Source organism: Panthera uncia, assembly GCF_023721935.1.
Source record: "Panthera uncia isolate 11264 chromosome A1 unlocalized genomic scaffold, Puncia_PCG_1.0 HiC_scaffold_17, whole genome shotgun sequence".
Taxonomy (NCBI): Eukaryota; Metazoa; Chordata; class Mammalia; order Carnivora; family Felidae; genus Panthera; species Panthera uncia.
Genome location: NW_026057577.1, coordinates 40,298,333 through 40,325,702, shown reverse-complemented (window position 1 = coordinate 40,325,702; position 27,370 = coordinate 40,298,333). Strand labels below are relative to the sequence as shown.

At 36.6% G+C, this 27,370-nt stretch overlaps 1 protein-coding gene across 2 annotated transcripts in view; it reads left to right on the top strand.

Moving 5' to 3' along the window:
• IL6ST (interleukin 6 cytokine family signal transducer) overlaps positions 1 to 13,957 on the top strand; it is a 42,279-nt gene extending 28,322 nt beyond the window's left edge. For both annotated transcript variants that reach the window (XM_049649478.1, XM_049649479.1), the window contains 6 exons: positions 1,027 to 1,128; positions 1,309 to 1,455; positions 1,779 to 1,919; positions 4,770 to 4,866; positions 8,324 to 8,405; positions 9,056 to 13,957. In XM_049649478.1, the coding sequence (XP_049505435.1) occupies positions 1,027 to 1,128; positions 1,309 to 1,455; positions 1,779 to 1,919; positions 4,770 to 4,866; positions 8,324 to 8,405; positions 9,056 to 9,793 (1,307 nt within the window). In that variant the 3' untranslated portion in view covers positions 9,794 to 13,957. The remainder of the gene's footprint in view (positions 1 to 1,026; positions 1,129 to 1,308; positions 1,456 to 1,778; positions 1,920 to 4,769; positions 4,867 to 8,323; positions 8,406 to 9,055) is intronic.
• Positions 13,958 to 27,370: the final 13,413 nt, after the last annotated feature.

Below are 27,370 nucleotides of genomic sequence, written 5' to 3'. Positions count from 1 at the left end.
AAAAAAAAAAAAAAAAGAAAGAAAGTATAAACTTTGGTATAACACATACCTTATTTTCTGTTGTGGGCAGATAAAGTGGCTATATAAAAAAGATTTAATATGGAGAGATTATAAATAAAAGAGGTATTCAAGATGGCTTTTTAATATTACTTTCTTAGCCTAAATGTCCATCAACTGATGAATAGATAAAGAAATTGTGGTTTATATACACAATGGAGTACTACGTGGCAATGAGAAAGAATGAAATATGGCCCTTTGTAGCAACGTGGATGGAACTGGAGAGTGTGATGCTAAGTGAAATAAGCCAGACAGAAAAAGACAGATACCATATGTTTTCACTCTTATGTGGATCATGAGAAACTTAACAGAAACCCATGGGGGAGGGGAAGGAAGAAAAAAAAAGAGGTTAGAGTAGGAGAGAGCCAAAGCATAAGAGACTCTTAAAAACTGAGAACAAACTGAGGGTTGATTGGGGGTGGGAGCGAGGGGAGGGTAGGTGATGGGTATCGAAGAGGGCATCTTTTGGGATGAGCACTGAGTGTTGTATGGAAACTAATTTGACAATAAATTTCATATAGTAAATAAAAAAAATAATATTACTTTCTGGGGGAAATGGCACTAATTCTTTTTTTCCCTGGTTTGACAAACCAGGGCCATTAATGCTTTCCCTGGTCATTAGGCAGTTCTCAGAGAATTAGTTAAGATGTACAAACAATGTCAAACTATAAGACCAATGATAATTTGAGATCAGAGTTTTATAAGTCCTGAATATAAAAAGTACTTTTACTAACAACATATTTTTTAATCTACTGTATTGGCAATAAAAGTAAGCTTTTACTTTAATGAAAAGCTTTATTCAATTAAGCTTGAATCCAGTACACAAAAGGCAATGCTTGCTTAAAAAGCTGTAGTTTTAAAAGAAAAGAAAGTTCAATAGTCATGAAATTTATAATGTAAAGTTAATAATGGAATGTAGACTTTTTTGTTATGTGGGGAAAAATGCTTACTCTCCCATTCTTTCTTTAGGGAACCTAGCAGAGAGCAAATGTTATTTGATAACAGTTACTCCAGTATATACTGATGGACCAGGAAGCCCTGAGTCTATAAAGGCATACCTTAAACAAGCTCGTAAGTCCAAATTCATTTTCTTTGAAATATGTTGTTTTGTATTAACAAAGACATTTTTTTCTTTTTAAAATAAGGGTATGTCTCATAATGTTCAAATAATATAATTAAATTTTAGTAAATCCTAATGACTTACTAAATCATAGTAATTTTTAGTTATCAAATACTTTTATTCTGTTTTAGCACCTTCCAAAGGACCTACTGTTCGGACAAAAAAAGTGGGGAAAAATGAAGCTGTCTTAGAGTGGGACCAACTTCCTGTTGATGTTCAGAACGGATTTATCCGAAATTATACTATATTTTATAGAACCATCATTGGAAATGAAACTGGTAATAAACTCTATCAGTTATTAAGAATCATTGGTTTTTTTCTTAAGCTTTTAAATGTTGTCTCACCTTTTTATGTTATACATCTTAAGTGTAGTATATTATTCTCAGAAAAGAGACACCTGAGAATATGCCTATTAAAAAAATACTGTGGGGAAAAAAAAAAAAGAAATACTGTGTTGTGCTTATAGAAGAATATTCTGGCAGAGATAAGAAAATTATTTTCTGGAAAATATGTTCCTTTTTAATACTTTTGCAGTGTCAAAAGCCAAATCAAGCAGAAACATTGAGTAGTTAAATAAAGCACATTTACTGATTTCTTCCAGCTGTGAATGTGGATTCCTCCCACACAGAATATACACTGTCCTCTTTGACCAGTGACACCTTGTACATGGTACGAATGGCAGCATACACAGACGAAGGTGGAAAGGATGGCCCAGAATTCACTTTTACTACACCGAAGTTTGGTAAGAAATAATGACATTTGCTCTTTTCTTCTTCTTTTTTTTAATCAGACTAAATATGGACTTAGTTAATAAGCTAAAATTTTGTTAAAAGTGCATCTTTGGATCCATAGAAATGAATTGTTGGTATTGTTTATCTGATTTGGATTGTTTCTTTAAACTATCAAAACTCAGCTCTGTTATTAACTGCTTCTGACTGATTTCGTCTGTACTCTATAAATGCCAAAAGAATTTGTTTATCTTTCTAAATGGGTTCATCTTTTCACTGGCAAAAGTCAAATGTGGTCTCTTACCTTCTTGTCTTACTCCTTCTTTTGTAGGCAGGTTATTGGAAAGACTAGTTCACCCTCTCGAGCTCCACTTCCCTTCCTCCAGCTTAGTCTTTAACCCACTGAAATCAGGCTTCCAAACCTCCCTAATGTCACTCAGGGAAGGCCTCTTAGTTATCATATCCAGTACATGCTTTTTAGTCTCCTTATTTTTATACTTCTCAGCATTTGACTTGGCTTCTCCATCCTTGAAACTGCCTCTTCCATTGGTTCTTCTCACGTGTGTGTGTGTGTGTGTGTGTGTGTGTGTGTGTGTGTGTGTAGTAACAACACTCTCCTGAGTCTTCTCCCTTTCTCGTACTTCCTTCTTGATCTCTTTTTCTCTCTTTTTTACTTTTTTAAAAAATGGTTTGTATTTTCCATATCACTCTTCTCAGCCCTGTATTTTATCTGCCTATTTAAACTCTCTGTCCGTGACTTCAGTCATCCTTTTTCCCAAATACATTTCTCTTTGTTCCCTGCCACAGCCGTCCAACTCTTTGCGAAAGCCACAAATTTAGATAAGGATGTGATAAATTTTTTGTTTTCATGAGTCTTTTTTGCTTACATGAGCCAAGTGTAAAATCCTATTGATCATGCCTTCTAATTACTGCTTTTGCATGCCCTTTTGTAATCTCTTTCTTTGGTCATATGCTTCTCATTATTTTCTCCATCTTTTCCCAGTGTGTAGCCCTACATTAAGTCCTCACTTTTTCTAGTTCCTCTAACCTCCCTAAAGCATTCTTAAGCTGCATTCTTTCTTGTTCTTCCTACATTTTGAATCATAATAGAAATTACCTTATTTTATCATTTATTTGTAACCCCCACCCCCAGGTACCAACACAGTGAATGCTAAATAGTAAGCTATATTCCTTGTTATTGAATGATGGGTGAATGAGAAAATGAATGAGTGACTACCTAAAATAGATAATAAAAGATCCTGAACTTTGCTGTGATTGCCAAAAATGAATATAGTTTTTGGAATAAGATTCTGTGGTGACATGTTAGTAAAATAAATATCTAACAAGTAATACTTGAAATTGATCTTTAGAAAAAAATAAACCTTTAAAATATTCAACTAATGAAAGTGATATTCATTATAAAAGTAGATTGTGTACTATATAGGCCTTTAGACTATACAGTACAGAGCAGAAGAAAAACCACTCCTAATCCCTCATCCAGAATAATCTCTTAACACATTTGTATATCCTTCTATTATTTTCTATACATACATTTTCCCCCCCAAATTAGATCATACTTGTTAGGATTACTTAATCATCTGCTTTTTTCACTGATCTGTTTATTGTTTTATGGACATATTATGGCTTCTTCATATGGCATGGGCCTTGCTCCCAAAGGACTTTATTTGAAGAAATACAACATAAGTAAAGTGATTAAATGGAAAGGCATTTGGGCCATGTAGACAGTAAATAGAGTAGGAATTTGAAGATAATTTATAGGGGGCATTTCATCTTCATAGATTATATAGAGGAGTCAGTACTTGAGTCCCCAAAAGTTAGGATGTGGATAAAAAGGAAGAAGAAGGCATCTTAGGACAGATAAGCAAAGGCCCAAGACTTGAAAACGTAGTAAGTTTGGCAACAGTAATAACAGGGTCTTCCTGAATTTGATTTGGCACCTATATGAAAACCTCAGTGTTCAAGAGTGAATATTTGCCAGCCTCCAGTTTATTTCCCAGCATTGATCTGATTTACTGATTTCTGTTAGGCTTTGTAGAATACAAAGTTACTTGTAAAGGGATATATGCGGTGCAAAGATTAGACTGAGTAAATAGTATATGACTGCAGTATTACTTTTATAAATTTTTCCCATAAAAGACTACTTCTACTTATAAGGAGGCTGGAGGAGTTAAAGTAGAGACAGCCATAAGGTAAATCATTAAAAAATATCTCCAATATAAACTGTCCAATTAGTGATTCATTTGCTCAAGTAAGCCCTCTTTTAAATGCAGGTTGGGAATTATCTAGAAATCTTAGGCTTGTTGATTTTAGGTGATAATATTCCTATTTCTGCCACTCCTTGTACTTAAGATTCTTACAAATTCTTAGTTGTATACCAGATATGCCATCTTTTTGAAAATTAAAAATTTTGCTTGAACCTTTTGTTTTTATTCCTTATACAGGATTCCATATTTCCACTTGTGCCCAGCACTCACAGATCTCAAAGATAAGCATTTGTTAAGATTCTGCTGGGTGCAGATCATAAATGTAATAAATGGTTAGGTTTGAAACTTCTAACTTATTGGATAGATTATCTGTCCAGAAAACTGAACTAGTCATTTTATTCCCCTAACCAACATAGAGTTTATGCTTTCTCTGTGGCCAGGTTACTGTGTCAGGTATAAGCAGCTAGGATATGATTTACCAAGGGGCGCAGGGGTGGCAGAAAACAATCTTTAAGTTTGAAAAGGCTATAAAAACGGGATGGTATTTCATCTTTTCAACAGCCATTTGGTTGGGAAGTTTCCTTATTTCTCTTAGCACATGAGTTGACATTTATTTTACTTCTTACCCCTGATTTTTAGCTCAAGGAGAAATTGAAGCCATAGTTGTTCCTGTTTGCCTAGCATTTCTATTGACAACCCTTTTGGGAGTATTGTTCTGCTTTAATAAGCGAGACCTGTAAGTACCCCTGTTTGTGTTTTTGCAGTTCTTCCCTCCAGGTTTATTGAGCTATAATTTACATGCAGTGAAATTCATTCATTTTAAGTGTATGGTTTGATGAATTTTAATAGCTGTATACGGATATATAACTACCACCACGATCAAGTTAGATACTATTTCTATTACCCTAAAAAGTTTCCTCATTCTATTTTATCGTCTCTCCTCTCCCTCAACCCCTGGCCCCAAGGTAATCACTGATATGCTTTCTGTGACTGTAGTTTTGCCTTTTCTGAGATTTCATATAAATAGATAATATGTAGTCTTTTTATAGGATGTCTTTCATTTAGCATGTTTTTGAGACTCATCCATGTTGCATATACTAATATTTTTCTATTTATTGAATAGTAGTCTGCAGTGTAGATACATCAAAATTTGTTCATCTGTTATGGAAATTCAGGTTGTGTCTTTAATTTGGGGCTATTATGAATAATGTTGCCATGAACATTCATCTACAGATCTTTGTGTAGGTATATGTTATCATTTATCTTGTGTAAGTACATACCTAGTATTGGTATTGCTGGGTAACATAGGAAGCACATATATAACTTCATAAGAAACTGTTTTTCAAAGCAGGTGTACCATCATGTATTCTCCCCAGCTCCGTGAGAGTTCCAGTTGTTACATGGCACTGTTACTTGGCACTGTCAGGGTTTTTATTTTAGCCCCTTGTTATCAGTGTGTAATTTTATCTCACTGTGGTTTTAATTTCTATTTCCCTAGTAAATAGTAATGGATCCTTCCATGTGCCATTTATCTATATTCTTTTGTGATAGATCTTCTGAAATCTTTTGCCCGTTTTTAAATTGAGTTGTTTGCTGTAATATTGAGCTGTAAGAGTTCTTTATATATTCTGTGACAAAATTTTTGTCAAATATGTTGTGGAAAGTCTGGTCTTGTGGCTTTGGCTTCTCGTTTTCTTCACTGTGACTTTAGAAAATGCACGTTTTTAATTTTGATGAGGTGCATGTTATCAGTTTGTGATTCTTGCCTAAGTCATTGTCACAATTGTGTTCTCCTTTATTTTCCTCTGTAACTTAATCATTGTAGCTCTATGTCTATGATCTATTCAGAATTAATTTTTGTGCATGGTGTGAGGTCAGGGAATTTTTTTTCCATAGATAACTAGTTGTTCGAGCATTATTTACTGAAAATAACTTTTTTCCCATTGTATTGCCTAGATATCTTTGTCAAAATCAATTGTCCATGTAAGTCTGGATTTATTTGTGGACTCTCAATTCTGTTCTATATGTCTATTCATGCCAGTACCACACAGTCTTGATTTTTATAGCTCTGTAAGTTTTGAGAGCAGTTAGAATTCTTTTAATAAGTTGTTTTTCAAAATTATTTTGACTAGGTTATTTGGTAAGCTGATATTATTTATATGAAAAGGAAAGTCTTTTTTTAAAAAACTGAGTACGGTGCTAATTGAGATTTTATCGACTCTATAAAATTAGGGCAAAAAATACAATCTGAACATGAGTTCACAACATTTATGTCACATGGGTCAGTCCATGAACATGTTAATCTCTTTTGTTTTTAAGTTTATTTATTTATTTTGAGGGGGGAAGGGGCCGAAAGAGGGAGAGAGAGAATCTTAAGCAGGCTCCATCCTGTCAGCATGGAGCCCTGTGTAGGGCTCAAACTCACAACTCTGAAATCATGACCTGAGCTGAAATCAAAAGTCAGATGATGCTTAACCAGCTGAGCCACCCAATCACCCTTGTTAATTTCTCTTTGTCTAGGTTTTCTTTTTCTTTTGCACTGTTATACGGTTTTCAGTGGGTAGGCCTTGTACTATGTTTAATTTATTCCTAAATGTTTTTTATACAATTGTAAATGGCATTTTTAGAAATTTTTATTTTCTAATTGTTCATTGCTAGAAATAGAAATGCAATTAATTTTGTTTTAATATAATGACCTTGTATACTAAGACCTTGGTAAGTTCATTTACTCTAGTATCTTTTTGGGTCCCTAAGCATTTTCCACATACATAGTCATACTGCTTAGTAAAGATGGTTATTCTGATGTTTATCCTTTCAGTTATTTTTCTTACTCTACTGGTTAAGTAGTAACTTTGCATTATTCCCAATTTTAAGGGAGAAAGCATTCAATCTCTGACCATTGCATGTGATGTTGATTTTAAGTTGAGGAAGTTCTCTTATATTTTTTTCCTGAGAGTTTTTGTCATGATTGGGTCAATTTTGTCAGATGCTTTTTTGTCATCTGTTGAGATGATCATACGATTTTTCTCTTTCCTACATGTATATGGTGAATTTTATTCATTGGTTTTTTTTCCACATGTTAAACTGTCCTTGCATTTCTTAGACTGTCTGGATTCGGTATGTTAATTTTTGCATTTATGCTTCATGAGTGATAGTGGTTCTTTTTGGTGGTGTGTTCATTTACTTTTGAAATCAAGGGGATAGTGATTACCTCATAAAATGAACAGTCTCCTCAAATTAATGGGGACACTTACCTTCTCTATTTTCTAGGAGAGTTTATATAGTATTCATAGTATTTCTGTTGAAGTGTTTGCTAGAATTCACAAAGCCAGTTTGAGCCTGAGATTTTCTTTGTGGGAAGAATGTTAATTTAAAAATTCAGTTTCTTGCGGTGCCTGGGCGGCTTAGTCAGTTAAGCTTCTGACTTTGGCTTAGGTCGTGATCTCAAGGCTCGTGGGTTCAAGCCCCTCCGTCATCGGGCTCTGTGCTGATAGCTGAGAGCCTGCAGACTGTTTCAGATTCTGTGGCTCCCTCTCTCTGCCCCTACCCTGCTTACTCTCTCTCTCTCTCTCAAAAATAAACATTAAAAAATTTTTAACTCAATTTCTTTATGTAAAACAACTGAAATTTTTTTAAGTCTCTTTCATGGAATTCATCCATTAGTTGGTCTTTTGTTTAGGTTGTTAACTTTATTATTTTTTACATTACACGTAGATTTTATAGTTGTTTGCACAGGAGAGTCAGTCTGTTAGGATCTTATTACTCAGTTTTGTTTTTGTATTTGAACTTACTCTCAAGATGACTCACTTCCTGTATACTTATACACACTTAGGGACCTCTAACTTTGGACTAGGAACTATACTGAGGTAAATATTCTTGTGAAAACATCAAATTTATCATATTTTACCTGGTGGCTATGTGAAAATGTGTTATGTGGTTTTAGTTGGAAATTGAACGTATTTGCTTCTTTTGTTGTTGGGAGGGGGGTGTACTTTAAGGTTTTGTGACTTTATTCCACTTTTTGATTGGTTTCTATTGTAGAATTTTATTTCAGTTTTTTAAATTGAATGCTGATTACTAGCCTTATTGGTAGGTTTTCATTATGACTAGATTAAGCTCATGTTTGGAATTAGGGACTGTTCATTATTTATTACATGTGGTTCCACAGATACTTTATTTCTTTTTCTCTCCAGAATTAAAAAACATATCTGGCCTAATGTTCCAGATCCTTCAAAGAGTCATATTGCCCAGTGGTCACCTCATACACCTCCTAGGGTAAGATAAAGTGTTTCTGACTTGTTTATACATGGACATTTCAGGGTATTTTTATAGAGTTGAACCAAATGATAAGACCAAATTGAAAAGTAAATGATAAAATATTATCATAGCATATTCTTATATTCCTTATTCTACTCAGTAAACATGAAAAATACTTCATTGAACTTGCAAATTGAAAACTTAATATGTAAATACTCCTATATGGTAAATGTTGTAAGGCAAGCATTTTGTATTGGATATTAAAATCAAATTTAACAGTCTACCAGTTTCATACTGTTGCAGTGATTTCTAGAAACCTAGACTAAATTCTTTGAACTTTTCATGTTTTCTACTTTTTAGTCAATCCTCAACTCTGTAGTCTAGTAATGAAATTCTGTATATACACCAGTAGCTTATCAAAATTTAACAGTTGATTGGGAATTCTGAGGAAGTCCACTCTGATTCATACTTCTTAGAATCATTTCACAGTATCTGTAGTTGAGCTAGTTGACAGTGCTTAGTGATATAGATTATGTCCACACCAAATTACTGAGAAGTTTCAGAGATGCATTTCTCTGTGGCTTTAACTAGAATTTGCCATATATATTTCATAGTTTCTAAATGAACCTATGCCATAGGTAATAATAATTTTTTTCTTTCTTTCTTAGCATAATTTTAATTCAAAAGATCAGATTTACTCAGATGGCAATTTCACTGATGTAAGTGTCGTGGAGATAGAAGCAGCAAATGACAAAAAGCCTTTTCCAGAAGATCTGAAATCACTGGACTTATTCAAGAAGGAAAAAATCAGTACTGAAGGACACAGCAGTGGTATTGGAGGTTCATCGTGCATGTCCTCCTCTAGGCCAAGCATTTCTAGCAGTGATGAAAATGAGTCTGCCCAGAACACTTCAGGCACCGTCCAGTATTCCACAGTGGTGCACAGTGGCTACAGACACCAGGTTCCATCGGTCCAAGTCTTCTCAAGATCTGAGTCCACCCAGCCCTTGTTAGATTCTGAAGAGCGGCCAGAAGATCTACAGCTGGTAGATAACACAGATAGCAGTGTTGGCAATTTGCCCAGGCAACAGTATTTCAAACAAAACTGCAGTCAACGTGAAACCAGTCCAGATATTTCACATTTTGAAAGGTCAAAGCAAGTTTCGTCAGTCAATGAAGAAGATTTTGTTAGACTCAAACAGCAGATTTCAGATATTTCACAGTCCTGTGGATCTGGGCAAATGAAAATGTTTCAAGAAATTTCTGTAGCAGATGCTTTTGGTCTACATACTGAGGGACAGGTAGAGAGATTTGAAACAGTTGGGATGGAGGCTGCAGTTGATGAAGGAATGTCTAAAAGCTACTTACCACAAACTGTCAGACGAGGTGGCTACATGCCTCAGTGAAAGACTGGTTCCTGTTAAAACTTCACCAGTACCTGTAAACTAAAGCTAACTTTAACTGTTATTTCAGAGAAAAATAATCTTCGCTCACTGAAGATGATCATTTGCCCTTAAGGACAACAGTAAACTGTCCTCCCACATGGGCTGTTTCCCTTCCAGAATATCTGGGATTCTACTTTCAAGCACTACATAAACTGACTTCATCCTCTGAATAGCTGAATGATTTTGTGCTGTTTCAGGATGTTTGCACTGAAGAAAAACAGAAAGCTTGTCTGAAATTTATAAAGTAAAATTTTCTGTAGCTAGACAACAGATGGTCTTTAAATAATAAGCAGTGATGTATTTAGCACAGCTCTACTGATTTTAATGAGAATAGTCACCAAATTGAGATGGACTTAAGATAAAAAATTAGATGAGCAAGGTCTAGACCCTCTACTTTAGCTGACAGCGTAAGGAGAGTATTAGGTAGCATAACTGTATGAACCCAGTTTTTGTTGTCTGACCAAAAGCAAAAAAAAACAGTGGGTTGAATTACAATCTTGCCAACATGAAATATTAGACATTCTCTTCTGTTGGTGTAATGATGCCAGCTACTAGATAAATGGAATTCTAGAGTTTTAATTTTGCAGATTAAAAAATATATTTTTGAACATTTATATCATAAGTAACAAAATTTTCAAAAATTTGCTTTATGTTGTTATTCACAATCTGTTTGAAGATCCATTTCACAAATTCAGTTAAGAGTGCCCAGTTAAAAAACTAGCAATGAATGCCAAAGTATCTTAACCATTTTAAAAATTCTTTGCCATTTATATACTCGCCATTTTTCTGTATATATAAACATTGACCCTTTTTGTTAAAACTTTAGAGAATTTGGTTGATGAAGCACTTTATACAATATATCTTCAACTTAAAATATGTTTTAATATGCTTTGTTTTCAAGTAGGCCAAGATTGGAAGGTTTTTTTTTTCTAGATGTTCGAAGCAAACTGAGAACACATGGGCACTACTTACCAAAATAAAACCCTATCCAAAAATGTACATATTGATGTTAGTTAATATCACAGGGAACACCGTTGTGGAGGCACTTAATGATGAGATAGTATTTTAACACCTGCTAGGTCTGAGGTAGGTGGAACTTAGTTCCACATTGTGATTTAAAGAGACTTTAAACCTCTTCCCACAAGTTCTCTTCTTCCCAGAGAGAAGTGAGCCAGGGCTCCAGAGTTTAGCACTAACCACACTTTCACATTTATGCCCTACCCTACCCACCACATTTTATAGGAGGCAAGGGCTAAAGACAGGGGCTAAGTGAAAATTTTTGATACGTCATTAGTAGTTGACTAGTGTTATCAAGTAGTTTTGCAGAAAGTATGTTACAGTTTTTTGTCATATTTAAGTCACAAAAACCAGGCCCACTTAAAATGGTTTATAGAGGTTATTCAAGAATAAAAGGCTAAAAGAAGTTGCTCTACATTTACAGTTGAAATCTAATTCTCGTTATATATGATTCTGTACATATTAGACTTCCTGTTAACATTTTATACTTTGTATTCTTGCCTGATGTGTTTCAGAATTCTTTCATACACAGGGTCTTTGTGATACAGGGCAGGTGCAACATGAGATTGGTAGAAAGACAGGATGAGAAGTAGATGAGGAAGACTGGGCACAGAGAAATCTACAGAGAAGTCACACTATAAGATAATGTCACCACCACCATTTAAGTTGGTCAAAGCCTGATCCAAATCAGGATTAGATTTATCTTGCTAAGAATCTGTCAAGAAGTTTTTATCAGTTATATTTTTCATTTCCTCCAAGTAAGTAGTCATGTTATTGTCATCATGTTCAGCTATAACTTTCCTCATGATAAACAGCAGTGTTACAAAGAATTCGAGTGTGAAGTTTGTACATGGGGAGCACTTAGAATATGCAGACTCCTAATCTAAGGGGAGGAGAATGAAGTCATTTAAGAAAGAACATTATATAAGCAACCCTATTGGTGGAAAACTTGTATAGAAAATGGTACCCTGAGTGAATGCCCCCAGCTGCAAGAGCACTTTACACATACTAGATTGTTACTATACAGATAATCCAATCAGAAAATGTAGATTGGATTACCAGTATGTGATGTACATCTTTTGCCCAGATAAAGACAAGCATTCATGAAACTTGTTTCAAGTACAAAATTACTTTCCTGAGCCATGTCTTAGGATAATTTGTTTTGAGGCATGTAAATTGTATTTTAGGTAAGCAGAGAAGTGGATCTGGTTTATGTGAAAATTAGTCTATATATAAGAAGTGGATGGGTTACTCAGATGTTTAGTATCCCAAAATTTCCTTTAAAGTAACACTGGCACATCAGAAAAAAAGCCTCTCTGTAGACAAAACTAATACACTGCTTCTGATGCGCTCATACAGGATTAAAAAATAAGCATATATGCCACATGTATTGTTATAATTTGACTATTAGTTACTGGTATGTTGGTACCCTACTTCAAGCCAGCACTGATCAGTCACGGCACTCAAGAACATACTGTGTAAGTAGAAGCAGGGTAAAAAGCAAAACCATTCATATATTCTGTGTTCACATCTACCTAGCTGTTCATTTAATTGCAACTTTACACATGAAGTTATCTGGTCTTCCTAGCTTACTGTGAAGTTAAAGGTTAATGAAGTAGAAATATACTTGTAAAACATTAATTTATGAAAGCTCATCCTTAAAGTAGAACAGCTAAAATAGCTTTGTAAGTAGAAATCAAATTTTTAAAAATGGTTAGTTTCTATCCACATAACTAATTAAAATCATGACCAATGTAGAAGTAGAATAATCCTGTTGTACAATTCCCTTAAATATTTCTTTTAACTGGCACGTATTGACCAAGCATAAATCAAGTGGAGGAGCTCTTCCTCCGTTCTGTTATATTCCACATCATTCTCCTATGTTTGGTTTAAGAACAAATTTTTAAACCATACACTTCTGTTGTTTTGTTGAAATGGGTAAAATATCAACATAATAAGCTACATAAAAATTTTAAAGTTCAGTTATTAAAAATTACTGGGATAGCTTTCTGTTGCAGGTCGTGTTCAATTCTACTTCCCAAGATTGCTTTAAAAAAAATTATTGCACTTTTCTATAAATTGAGAATATGGAGCCATAAAATGGCAAGCTATTCATGTTTAACCTAAAATTGGTCATGGTCGGGATGCCTGGCTGGCTCAGAAAAGCATGTGACTCTTGATCTTGGGGTTATAGGTTCAAGCAAGCCCTATGCTGAGAGAAGACATAAAAAAAAAAAAAAAAAAAAAAACTTTGAAATCCATGACAATGACCCAATTTTATTTTTAAAAGAAGGTATAAAGTAGCGACTGGTCTTTGACAGCAGTTCCTTTTCAGAATATTGATAAACAGAATTCGGATGCAAGTCAAAACAACTTTCTAGAGCCAAATGTACTGTCTTTTGGATTAATCTTTTTTTTTATGTGCTACTGTTATGCAGTAGTGTGATATTCTACTATACATTTCGTTAAAAAGAAAAGACAACCTGGGATGAGTTCTTGTGTTGTCCATTTGTTCCTAAATTTTTAAGAGCTTTTTGCCATCAGCAGCTCCTTCAGGTGGGCTAGTTTAACTTCATTACCAAGTGCTTTAAAGTTAATGAAGAAAATGCATTGAAGACCATGGAGAGAGATGTTCTACATCTTTTATCCCTTAAAGACCAGTTTTGTCTGAATGGTAAACTACATGTTTCAAGCGGTGTAACATGAATACCAAAATGTGATGTCAGATGGTTACTTTAAAGGCAGTTATTTGAAAATTCTTTAGTCTTAACATACGTTTATTGAATATACTCTAAATAAGTGTGCAATTTGCTAGTACTACAGTACGGTGATTAGCATTAGGTATGTATCCTCTTTATATCTTAGCTATGTCCCTTTTACTTGTAAGTGCAATCCTCTCAAGTTCACTTGCTCTTTTACCCCTACGTAGTCTACCTTCGTGTAGAAGGCTTGTCTAGAGAGAGTATTTTTACCTCTACAGTGAATTGCATGTGCTAATTGTTACCATAGCTATCGGTCTTATGTTGACATAACTCTAAATGTTATTGTAAACGTTGCCTATGTATCCGCTCTAATCCTTTAAGTAAATTTAAGAAATTCTTGTTTAAATTTTTTTTCTGTGTATGATCACTACAATTGGATGTCGTTACACATAATGTTTGAGATAACAGTATTTGTCACTACTGCTCTAGAGTCTTAGTGTAAACTAGATGCCTTCAGAGGGTTCTGTGGCTTTTTAAACGTTCATTTAGCATAATGGAATAGGTTTTAGAAGAAAATTGATACACTGTCTTGGTCTTAGTAACAAAGTATGGACTGACAGATTGTAAATTTGGAAAACTGGTAAATGAATTTTCCAAGATGAGTTCTGGAATCCCAATATCCTGCCACCTCCCAGTGGTTGTTTTTTTGTTTTGTTTTGTTTTGTTTTCTATTAGGGTGCCAGGGACCAACCAAGTACAGAGGTAATGTGCCATCTAGTGGCCAGTCTGTAGCCACACTTCTGGAATCTCATCCTTATTAACAATGAGGCCTGAAGCCAGCAGACATACATCACACTGCCATCCCAAGATTGCTGAGTAGTAGTATGTGAAACTAAGTGAACAGTTCCACTTGGAAGAAAATCTGGACAATTAGATTTGTACATCTTCACCCCTTAACTTCATCCTTTCATGTGTGTACTATAGGTTACAGAAATAATATCTTGGCTTTGAGCTAAGTGTTCCTTTGTTTAAAATCCTTCATTTGGCTCTACCAGGCTCAGCCTGACTTCTTTGTGGTACCTTTTGTCTTATCCTAATTTATATTATACATCCAATACATCCTGCTTCCAGAAAGAGTTACCTCAAAGCATTGTTTCCCTAGCCCAGGGGCAGAAAACAACTTTAACTTTTGGTTTAAGCTTTTTTCTCTTTAAAGTTAATATAAAACACGCCTTCCAGTTTCAAAATACAAATCTAAAACTTAGTACAACAAACTATGAATGCACTTTTACGTACACATTGAAGTCCTATGCTTTGGCTAGTTAGTCCAAGTAAGCAGAAGAGCAGGATGAAAGCTGAACAGTGGTAGAAAAAGAAGAGAGTGCAGGGAAGCAGAGGGAAGTGCAAGCCACCAAATCCAGGCCCTTGTTCCTGTTGCTGCTTGGAGTCTCAATAGCTTAAAATGGTTCTATGTCCACTGAGGAGAAAAATAGGTCTTTAAATTCAAAGTTCAACATTTATTTTTATAATTATTCTCTCCCAACTGTTACGGATTTTAAACAAATGATGTGGCATAGCTTGGTTTCAGAAATCTGTGGACATTCAAAATCTGATTCTTTTACATTTATCCTTTGTCACTATGGTTATGTCAACATGCCAGAAAGGTCTAACTAGAAGGGTATTATTCCTGAACGTGTTTTAGTGAGAATTCTCTCCCACTTAATGGTATTTCTGTATCCACTTATGCATTTGTATGAAACTGGAATCTTACTGGGATAACATGATGGAATATATAGTGGGAATCCTCACACACAAAAGTAACAGGGGAAAAAAAAACCTACCTCAGATGAAGTGTCTCTCCCACCGCCTTATCCAGGGCTGTATACAATCTTTTAGAGACAGAGTAGGCAGAGTAACCCAGCCATCAATTTTTCCCCAAGAGACCTACCTTTGGACTCAGACTGGACACCCTTTGCTAGGACAATCTTAATGAATTGTCCGTGCTACAACCAGTAAGTACATTTGAATCCTGTCCGTATAGGAAACACTTTTCCATGCAGTTTTGGCTAAATTCAGGAGAAGTCTATTGTTCAGTGATAGCTTTTAAATGAATGAATACAAATTTCTCTGGAATTTGGTTCTGTAAGCTTCCACGAAGGGGATCATGTCTTTAAATTAATGGCCTAAAGCAATATTTAAGTAAAAAGGCTCTCAAAGGCACTGAGATTCTCACAACAGAAAACCTAATTCAGCATGAGCATTCAAAGAATGAAAAGGGCAGTCACTCTTTAGTCACTGTGGATTTGGCCCCTTCTTCAATCTAGACTTAAAAACACCTAGGCTACCCAGCTGAAATCGGAGCCTAGAAAACGACCCATGAAAAAATCAAACTTCCAAATTTACAATTTTGACTAGAAATCGTTGGCTCCTCATGTTGCTGGGGTGCACATCCCCTGCACACCCAAGACATTTCTCATTACCTACTGTGTCACAGGCTGCTGCGGGCATATAAACTCGATCAAATACATACCATCTATAAAATACTCATTTGGGGCCATTAAATCCTTAAAAACTCTCACAAGGTAAGGAGCACCTGGGTGGCTAAGTCGGTTAAGCACTGACTGCAGCTCAGGTCATGATCTCACGGTTTATGGGTTCAGGCCCCACATCGGGCTCATGGCTGACAGTTCAGAGCCTGGAGCCTGCTTCAGATTCTGTGTCTCCTTCTCTCTGCTCTTCCCCCCCCCTTTCAGGCATGTGTGCTCTCTCAAAAGTAAACATTAAAAAAAAAAGGTAAGTATCAACATTATTGACAGACATAGTCTCAGATTTAACAACCTGCTCAGGGTTGTATGCTAGACAAAAAGCAGAATGGGGTCCCAACTCTAACTGACCCCAAGCCCAGATTCTTTGCTGTGTATACCAACTGTCCCTAAATGCTTTTAGTGAAAACCTTGATGATCAGCATGCCCGTGGCTGGCTTGCACAGTGACTCACTTGCTTCTTAAACCTTACTAACTCTTCTGAGTTTCTCTCCCTTTTCCTCATCCCTGCCTTCTCATCACCAACTATTGCCCTCAAGCTTCCCCCTCCCCAGCCCTTAGCCCAGAGCAATGTTTCTCAATCAGGATCCCTTTAAGTCCTCATCTGAGTTAGCTCTGAAGCCAGTCTTCCCCCACTCCCTGCTCATGCATTTGCTCTAAGCCCATAAAGCAATACCTAAAAGGGAGATCTATGTACTGGAATTTAAATAAAAACTTATGAAAGGAAATGAAACGAAACAAATGGGAGGGACATGTGTCCCTCTTTCCTCAGCAGAATGCATTTTAACAAAACTCCTACAGTTTCATTTGGCCAAAGAAAAAGTCATCCAATGGTGGAATCTGGCCCCCTGCAGCTAGTGACAAAAGGAGGCAGGACACCTTTCCTGGGTGCTCAGCTCACACTCCTCCTATCCCAGGCCATTTTGCTATAGACTGCCCACATCAGCTACCTTGTGCACATAACCATCCGCATTTGTCTACCTCTGGGGCCTCTCCAGGGTGGCTTCCAGCTGCTCCCATCCATCTCCTGCCGATCCACTAGGGGGCAGCACTGGCAACATGAAAAGCTTGCTGCTGTCCAACTATTCTGACCCGATGGCCAACATTTGGTTTTCTGGCTCCATCGTCTTACCTGGTCTGCCGTGTCTCCATTTCCAGCTTCATGTAGGCTCCTCTCTAGATATACACTCTCCAGTTGCTGGAACACACTGTTTTCTCTTAGCTCCCACCCTGTGATTTCTTCTCAAATGTTCTAGTTCCAGTCCTTTGCTTAGTGAGAAAATTCTTCTTAATGAAGAAGAGACTCAAACGGATCCTCCTGACTGAGACCATTTGTTCATCTCCTCCTTCTCCCCAGACTTAAGGGCCTTCTGTTTCCTGAGACCACACTGATGGCCAGTTTTTGCCTCTCTCTGACCTAGGAGCCACATCCCCTGGAGGAAGGTTCCCTGTTTTTTTGTTTGTTTTCATCTCTGAGTCTCTGGCACCTAGTATGCTAGGGAGATATAGATGCTTGGTAAATCTTGCTTAGAGGAAGAAATGAGGGCATGAGTAGAAGAGATTTCCAAATTTGTTAATGATATTTTTTTTTTTTTACCATCTGTCTCGGGTTGAGATTTGCCCTCTTCTCCACCTCCAACATAAAAGCATCCCCTAATTCCCATTCTTATCCACCAAGGGCTTAAAACTTTTTTAAAGTAACATATACACTCAGCGAGTTGAAAAACAAAAACTCAAGATGGATCCTTATAGAACATCTTGTTCTCCTCATTCCACAGACGAGGACCATGAGAAAACAGACAAGTGAATGTTCCCACACCACAAGAGGGAAAAACTCTTGCTTGAAATGAAATAAACACTTAGGATTAGCCTTAGCCTTAAAAAAGAGTAAGTGGGGGTTGAGCAAACCAGGTTCTTAGTTACCTCAGGGCTTGAATATAGTGCAGCCCCAAATACGGAGTGATCGCCCTATTTTTCAGTGAGATCTAAAGAAAATTTTTGAACATGAATGTATAAATTTTATAAATGTTGATTAAAGAGCTGGATGTCTACCTATAGTTGCTGTTTTAAATTAGACAATATCCAAAACAGGAATATAAAATATTGACTTTTTCACTCATAAAATAACTCTATCCACATCTTTGCATGCTCATGGATAATAGTTTTCCTTGTCATCACCAGTAACTCTTTTTGAATCATCAGCATGGTTTTCCAGGGCTCATCCTTGTCACTTCCACGTAGTTGTCTGAGACACGGCGTGATGAAGCTGTCATTGGAAACAGTTTGCTAAGTCTTAAGTTTCCACTTGTGTAATATTAACAGTTACCCAATTATCTCAGATGTGCATATTTATCATCTCCGTAAGGTAACTGCTTACCATCTGCTTTTTAAAAGGGTCTTTAATAAACTTGTTTAAATTTAAATCAGATATATTTAATAGTGATATCATACCAAAGGAGTAATTACTCAATCTTTGGGGTTTGCTTCTGGCTCCTTTTATGGCAATTATTCCAGTGATCTCCACCAAAACTCCCGAACTAAGCATGATTGAGGTCATTTTGGTGAATGGGTCTTTCCCAAACACTCTTATTTTCAAAGTAATTGAGAGATAATCTGTAATAAGAGACACTTTTCTGGGCAATTATTTTCAGGAAAACACTCATTTTATATTCAGGCAAAAATCTGTTCATCAGGCATGCCTTCCTGGAAGAAAAAACTTCCTATAAAACTCTGAAGAAGTTATGGGCATGGACGAGTTAGAGAGGGACACGTATATGCACACTGTTCTCAAGGTAATGCTGCCTCACTGCTATGGGTCAGATTCGACTATAAATCTTTTTGTCATATAAGATTTAAATTTCAAAGCTGGACAAAAGAAATTTTGTTGACCTCTCTAGCATGCAGGTATTACTGTGGGCCCTACTTCCTGCTGACAGCCAAAGTGTGATTTTCTCAAGCAATCAAAGACACTTATTGTCTTATCTCCATTACTCCCAAGCTGGCCACAGTCAAACTGATCTTCAGTCCAGAGTCACATGTGAGGGAGAGATTATCCTGCACTTTTTCTACTCCCAGGACAGAAACAGGAATGCCTTGTAATCACAGATCTCTAACCTCAATGGAGGAAGGTTCAAGACTGGTACCTACCTGCAAAATTTTTTACTGAATTTGAAGCAAAATTTGAACAGGATTCTCTCTTCTCCAACAGAATCATGGAAAGCAAACCAGTCCCATTCCCAAGCAACAAGGCTCTGTGCAAATAATTCTGCAGGTGAGAGTCTCTCCTGATGCCATAATCCAAGTGTCAGGATTTCAAGATATCAGGCAGCCTCCCTAGGGCCTCCCACAGCACAAAGAGTTAGAAATAAACTGAGTAGGAAAGACAGGAGTTGGTGACAGGCCTGGGGCTAAAATGAGGCCATCGTGACATGTAAGTAAAAGAGGCATTCAGTGCACGTACGTGATCCTGGGCTTGAACAGGTGCCTCCCTTGTCACTGCCCTGCTTGATAGCTCTGGGTTTTCTGTCATCACATGAGACTGGGAGCATTTCAGGCTCCCCAGCTGGTAAAGTGGAATTACTGTGAGAAGATTATTCTAGCATTTGACCGAGGAATGGACAAGAGAGGGTAAAGCTTGGGATGGGAAACTGTTATGGAAAATTTCATTGATGTTGATGAAGACTGACAGGGGCTTAGTCCTGGAGAACAACAAAAAGGCAAAGACAGCTCATGAAACATCCCAGAAGCCACATTGCCTAGCAGAAAAGAGGGAAAGGAAGTACATCTGGGTAAATGAGCCAAGGAGGTGAAGGACAGGTTACAGTCCTTTTAACGCTATGGATGATGTGTCTAAAGAGAAACATACTGAAGATAATGAGGGAAGCCTAAGGCTCTAGGTCCCTGGTTTATGACACCAAGCCCTGTCTCCCCTCTTTAGTACCGGCAGGTTTCTGTCTTGGGGAGTCAATTTTTTTTTATTTCAGGGGCTTATGTCTATGCCATAGCTCTGGCTGTGCCCACTAGTTGGGGAGGATGAAGCCAACAGGCAGGAAGGGTTTCCTGGGTGTGACTAGATAGGGAACCTCACAAAGGTGAGATGACACCTCACTTTCACCCAAAGGTGTCTACAGGCAACCACTAATGGCAAAGAGCTAATAAAGAGCTCATTTCCTTTTTTAAGACAATTGTATTCAATACCCCTGCCCAATCACTATCTGCCTTTATCCCTCCTTCCTATGTTCCAGTGTTAACTGCATAACCTTCAAGAACACTGCTCTGAGACTGCAGGCCTCATCTGAAGTTGTTTGTGGAAAGCATCAAGGAAGATGGTAGTGATAGGAGATAGGAAAATGTGGGACGCCTGCCTAGCTGCTCCCCAGGCTTTCAGTAACAGCCAGGTTCACACCACACCCAAACTTAGCCGTCCCCAGTTACACAGATAAACCCACACAGAAATGAACAAATGATGCAAGATCCATTAGAATCAGCATGGGCTTCAGAGGCACACTAACTTTGTACCACTTCTACAACCCTCATTTACCTTATCTATAATAACAATAAGCATACACCAACCAATTGGACAACATATAAGACATGGATAAATTCCTAGAAACATAAAACCTACCAAGACCAAATCACGAAGAGAAAATCTTAACAGACTGATTCGTAGTAAGAAGATTGAGTCCGTAATCAAAAACCTCCCAAAACACTCAAGTCCAGGACAAGATGGCTTCCCTAATAAATCTTATAAATCATTCAAAGAATACCAATCCTTCTCAGAAGAGGAGGGAGCACTTCCAAACTTATTTCACTAGGCCAGTATTACCCTGAAACCAAAACCACATGACAACATTACAAGAAAATTACAGGCCAATATCCCTGATGAACATAGATACAAAAATCCCCCACAAGTCTGTAGCCATGCCACCTTGAATGAGCCCAATCTTGTCTGATCTCAGAAGCTAAACAGGGTCTGGCCTGGGTAGTCCTTGAATAGGAGAGATGGTGAATTAGCATATTAAGTTGAATTTAAATAAAATTTTTAAAAATATCTTCAATAAAATATTACCAAATTGAATTTAATAATACATTAAAAAATCATACACCATGATTGAGTGGGATTGAGTGGGCATCCAGAGATGCCAGAAGGATCAATATTTTGACAAAAGTCAACATCTACTTAAAAGAAACTCTCAGCAAATGGGAATAGAGGGAACATACCTCAAAATAATTAAGGCCATATATGACAAGTCCCCAGCTAATATCATACTTAACAGTGAAAATGTGAAAGTTTTTTTTTTCTTCAGGACTAAGACAAGGATGTCCACTCTTGCCATTTTTATTCAAAAGGTACTGGAAGTCCTAGCCAGAGCAATTAGGCAAGAAAAAGAAATCAAAGGCATTCAAATAAAAAAGTAAGAAGTAAAACCATCACTATTTGAGATGACATAAATCTATATAAAGAAAACCCTAAAGACTATCAAAAAACTCTTAAACAAATTGAGCAAAGCTACAGTATACAAAAATCAATCTAAAAAATCTGTTGCATGCCTACACACTAATAACAAACTAGAAGAAATTAAGAAAATAATTCCATTTACAATTGCTATAAATAAATTTAACCAAAGAGCTGTAAGATCTGTGCTATGAAAACTGTAAGACACTGATGAAAGATACAGAAGACACAAATAAATGGAAAGATATTCTATGCTCATGGATTGGAAGAATATTGTTAAAATGTCCATATTAAGAAGGGTCCAAGATGCCAGTGTAACAAGACCTTGACCTCCTCCAACAGACTCGCCAAATATACACATATATAGAGCAACTTCTCCCTAAGAACTCAGGGCTGAATGAACAGCTTCTGTATAACAAAGGACAGAGAGACTACACAGAGAGCAATAGGAGACATGGGGACACAATAATGACAGTACCCCCAGCCCCAATGCCACAAAGTGCAGTAGGGAGAGATATCACTGAGGGGCTCACACACAGATTCATCTGACCTGGGGCACAACAAACAAACAAACAAACAAACAAACATGTGTTTAAAGGGCAAGTACACTATAAGTGAAGGAAACCAGTTTACAACCCTGGATCATCCCCTAAATAGTGTGAGAGCTGCTGCAACTTTCTTCAGAGTTGGAGGTGCTGGTGAGCATACTGTTTACATTTCCCCTCCACCTTGACAATGCAGATGGAAGTAAGGTCCAAGCACTCTAGCTAGCTTTCTGCCTCAGGGAGCTCCAGTAGCTTAGCCCGTACCAGCCCCAGCCATCTCCTCAAGGCAACACCCTCATCCATGCCACCAAGCTATAGCCATCCCACTAAGGCTGCCCTGGTGCAGGTATACAGTGGGAAATATTCAGCCTACCCCCACTAGAACTCCATCCATCCTTCCAGGTGTATCTCGCAAAAAGGGCCTTGGCCAGTGCCTGCCGTGTCCCCAGCCATCCTTCTTGGGTGGGCCTGGCATGGAGCACCCTAGGATCTGCCAGGCCACACCCATTTCAGCTCCAGCCATCCCAACATAACAGCCCCTATGAGGAATGCCTCAGCCCATGCTTGGTTATAGCTCTTGTCATCCTAGCAGGGTGGTCCCAGCATGGAGAGACACAGGACCCTGGCCCACATTTGCCTAGATCCAGCCAATCAACCAAAGCTGCCAGCCATATGCAGTCTACACAAGGGAATTCTTACACAAGCCCAATCCTTCAAGACAAAGAGGCAGATGTTTCACCTATTTCATAGGAACAAAGTCAAACAAAATGAATAGACAGAGAAATAAGCTACAAACAAAAGAACAAAAAACTTCAGAAAAAACTCAATGAAATGGAGATAAACAATCTACCTGATAAAGAGTTGAAAGTATGGTCATAAAGATACTTGCTCAACTTGAGAGAAGAGTGGATGATCTCAGTGAGAACTTCAAAAAAGGGATAGAAAATATAAAAAAGAACCAGCCAGTGTTAAAGAATATAATAACTGAAATGAAGAATACACTAAAAGGAATCAACAGCAAATTATAAAATGCAGAACAGATGAGTAACCTGGAAAATAGGGAATAGTAGAAAGCACCTAAGCTAAATAGTAAAAAAAAAAAAGATTAAAAAAAAATGATGACAGAGTAAAGGAACTCTGGGACAGTATCAAGCAAGTAAACATTCACATTATAGGGGTCCCAGAGGGAGAAGAAAAAGACAAAGGGGCAGATAACTTATTTGAAAAAATAATAGCTGAAAACTTCCCTAATCTAGGGAAGGAAACAGATATTCAGATACAAGAAGGACAGTGAGCCCCAAACAAGATGAACCCAAGAAGAGTGACACCAAGACACATTATCATTAAAATGGTACAAATTAAAGAAAGAAAATCTTAAAATCAAGAGAAAAGCAACTGGTCATGTACAAGGGAAGCCCCAGAAGGCTATCCGCTGATTTTTCAGCAGAATTTTTTCAGTCCAGAACAGAGTAGCATGATATATTCAAAATGCAAAAGGCAAAAACCAACAACCAAGAGTAGTCTAACTGGCAAGAGGGTCATTCAAAATTGAAGGACAGTTTCCCAGACAAACAAAAGTTAAAGGAGTTTATTCACCACTAGACAAGCCTTCTAAGAACTATAAATGGACTTCTTTAACCAAAAAGAAACAACCCTAATTAGAATTAAGAAAATTATGAAAGGAAAAAACTTCACTGGGAAATACAAATATATGATAAAGGTAGAAGACTGATTACTAATAAAGCTAGTATGAAGGTTAAAATATAAAAATAGTAAAATCAATTTATCAAAAAAAAAATCAGGAGATTCAACAAAAGTATGTAATGTGATATTCTACACAAATAGTGTGGAGAGAGAGGAGTAAAAATGTATTGCTTTCATAATGTGTTCAAATTTAAGTGACCATCAACTTAATATAGACATCTTATACACTTAGGACGTAATATATGAACATGGTTAACTACAAAACAAACCTGTAAACAGATACACAAAATAAAAAGAAAGCCAAGAATAACACTGCAGATAGTTATCAATCACAAATTAAGAGAGAAAAGAGGGACATAGAACAGAACTACAAAAACAACCAGAAAACAATTAACGAAATGGCAGTAAGTGCATAACAATTAATGATTACTTTAAACGTAAATGGTGTAAATACTCCAGTCACAGTCAAAAGACATAGATTGATAGAATGGATTTAAAAAAAAAAAAAAAAGCCCACCGATATGCTGCCTACAAGAAACTCACTTTAGACCTAAAGACAAATAAAGACTAAAAGTGAAGGAAAGGAAAAAGATATTTTATTCAAATTAAAAAAAAAAAAAAAAAAAAAGCTGGGGTATCAAGACTTATATCAGACAAATGGGTTTTAAAACAAAGACTGTAAAAATAGACAATAAAGGGCATTGCATAATGATAAGGGGATCAATCCAACAAGAGGATGTAACATTTTTAAGTGTCTATAAACCCAACAGAGGAGCACTTAAATACAGAAAAGGAGAAGTAGACATAAAGGGAGAAAGTGACAGTAATACAGAAGTGGATTTTTACTCACTAACATTCAGACAGAAAAATCAATAAGAAAACAGTGGCTTTGAATGACAAGTTATACTAGATGGATCTAACACATATACAGAACAATGCATCCAAAAACAGCATAGTACACATTCTGATCAAAAGCATATGGAACATTTTCCAGGATAAATCATATGTTAGGCCATATAACAAGTCTCAATAAATTTAAGCAGACTGAAATGATATCAAGCATTTTTTTTTCCAACCACAATGGTATGAATCAACTAGAAATAATTACAAGAAAAACAAAGAAAAAAACACAAGTATATGGAAGCTAAATAATATGCTACTAAATAACCAATGGTCAGTGAAAAAATTAAAAAGGAAATAAAAAAATATCTGGAGACAAATAGATAGGGAACTATCTTCCTTCCCAAAGGAGGGAACCAGGGTCACAGAGAAGGGCAAGAGCTAGAGGAGCACACATAGGAACACACAAGGAGAACATGTCCCCAAAGCCATTGGCTTGGAAAAAGAGAGGGGCTGAATTTCTTGAGTTATAACCATCAGGGCTTAAAGCCTAGAGTTTTAAAGGTCAGCTGGCTTGGCTAGAATAAACCTAGGAGGGCATTGCGCTGCTCCTGGAGAGAAGGCAGGCAAACAATCCTGGGGCAGACAGCCTGGAATCAGAGATCTGAAGAATACCTGGTAAAGAATGGGGAGATTATTAGCTCTTCTCTGAGCATGTCTCTGAGGACCAGAGTTCACAGAGGCACCTCTCCAGGAGCAAAGGAGTTGGCCAGCACCATTTCTTTCCTCTGCCCCTCAATACAAACACAGAGTCACCTGCATGCACCAGACCCTGTGCTCTGCTGGGACTGCCCTTCTCAGTCATGCTTGCCTCAGTCACAATACAGCAGCCCCGCCCCCAGAAGACCAGCAAAAACCCCTGTTCACACCACGTTTCCCAGAGATTTCAAAATAAAGATTGCAATAAGAGACAAAGCAGGACACTATATAATTATAAAGTGACAATCCAACAAGAAGATATAACAACTGTAAATATTAAGTACCCAACATGGAAGCAGCCAAATACATTAAAGTAGGTAACAAACATAAAGGAAATAATCCATAATAATAAAATAATAGTAAGGGACTTTTAACACCCCACTTATATCAATGGATAGATCATCTAAACAGAAAATCAACAAGAAACAATGGCTTTGAATGATACATTACACCAGATGGATTTAAAGATATATTCAGAACATTCCATCCTGAAACAGTGGAATACATACTCTTTGCAAGTGCACAAGGAACATTATCCAGAACAGATCTCATATTAGGCCACAAAGCAGGCCTCAACACATTAAAAAAGATTGAAGTCATAGTAGGCATCTTTTCTGACCACAACACTATGAAACTACAAGTCAAGAACAAGAAAAAAATCTAGCAAGACCACAAATACATGGAAGTTAAAGAACATGCTACTAAACAATGAATGGGTCAACCAGAAAATAAAAGAAGAAATAAAAAAGTACATGGAAACAAATGAAAATACAATGGCTCAAAACCTTTGAACAAAATACAGCAAAAGCAAATCAAGAGGCAAGGTTATAGTAACACTGGCCTAGCACAAGAAGAAAAAACTCAAATAAACAACCTAACTTTACACAAAGGAGCTAGAAAAATGAACTAAACAAAACCTAAAGCCATCAGAAGGAAGGAAATAATAAAGATTCAAGCAGAAATAAATACTATAGAAAATTAAAAAAAAAAATAACAGACCAATGAAACCAGGAGCTGGTTCTTTGTAAAATAAATAGAACCACAAATGAAAGAGGAGAGACCACAACCAACACCACAGAAATACAAAACTTGTCAGAGAATATTATTAAAAACTATATGCCAACAAATTGGACAGCCTAGAAGAAATAGACAAATTCCTAGAAACCTATAACCTACCAAAACTGAAACAAGCATAAATAAAAAAATTTTAACAGACTGATAACAAGCAAAGAAATTAAGCCAGTAAAAAAAAAAAAACAAAAAACAAACAAAAAAAAACCTCCCAACAAACAAAAGCCCAGGACCAAATGGCTTCATGAGAGAATTCTATCAAACATTTAAATAAGAGTTAATATCTATTCTTCTTAAACTATTATAAAAAATAGAAAAGGAAGAAAACCTTCCAAATTCATTCTATGAAGCTAGCCTTACCTTGATAACAAAACCAAACAGATACCACAAAAAAAAAAAAAAAAAGAAAAAACCATAGGCCAGTATCTCTGATGAATATAGATGTAAAAATCCTCAACAAAATATTAGCAAACTGAATCCAACTATACATTAAAAAAAATCATTCACCACAATCAAGTGCCTTTTATTCCTGGGTTACAAGTGTGGTTCGGTACTCACAAATGAACGCGACACATTCACATCAGTAAGACAAAGGATAAAAACCATATGATCATTTCAATAGATGCAGAAAAAGCATTTAACAAAGTGTAACCCATTCATGATAAAAACCCTCAACAAAGTGGGTTTAGAGGGAATATACACAATACAATGAAGTCCATGTATGAAAAATGCAGTTAACATCATACTCAATGGAGAAAAACTGAGAGTATTTCCCCTAAGGTTAGGAATAAGGCAGCAATGTCCATTCTCACCACTATTATTTAACATACTATTAGAAGTCCTACCAATGGCGACCAGAAAAGATGAAGGAATAAAGACATCAAAATCAGTATGGAAGAAGT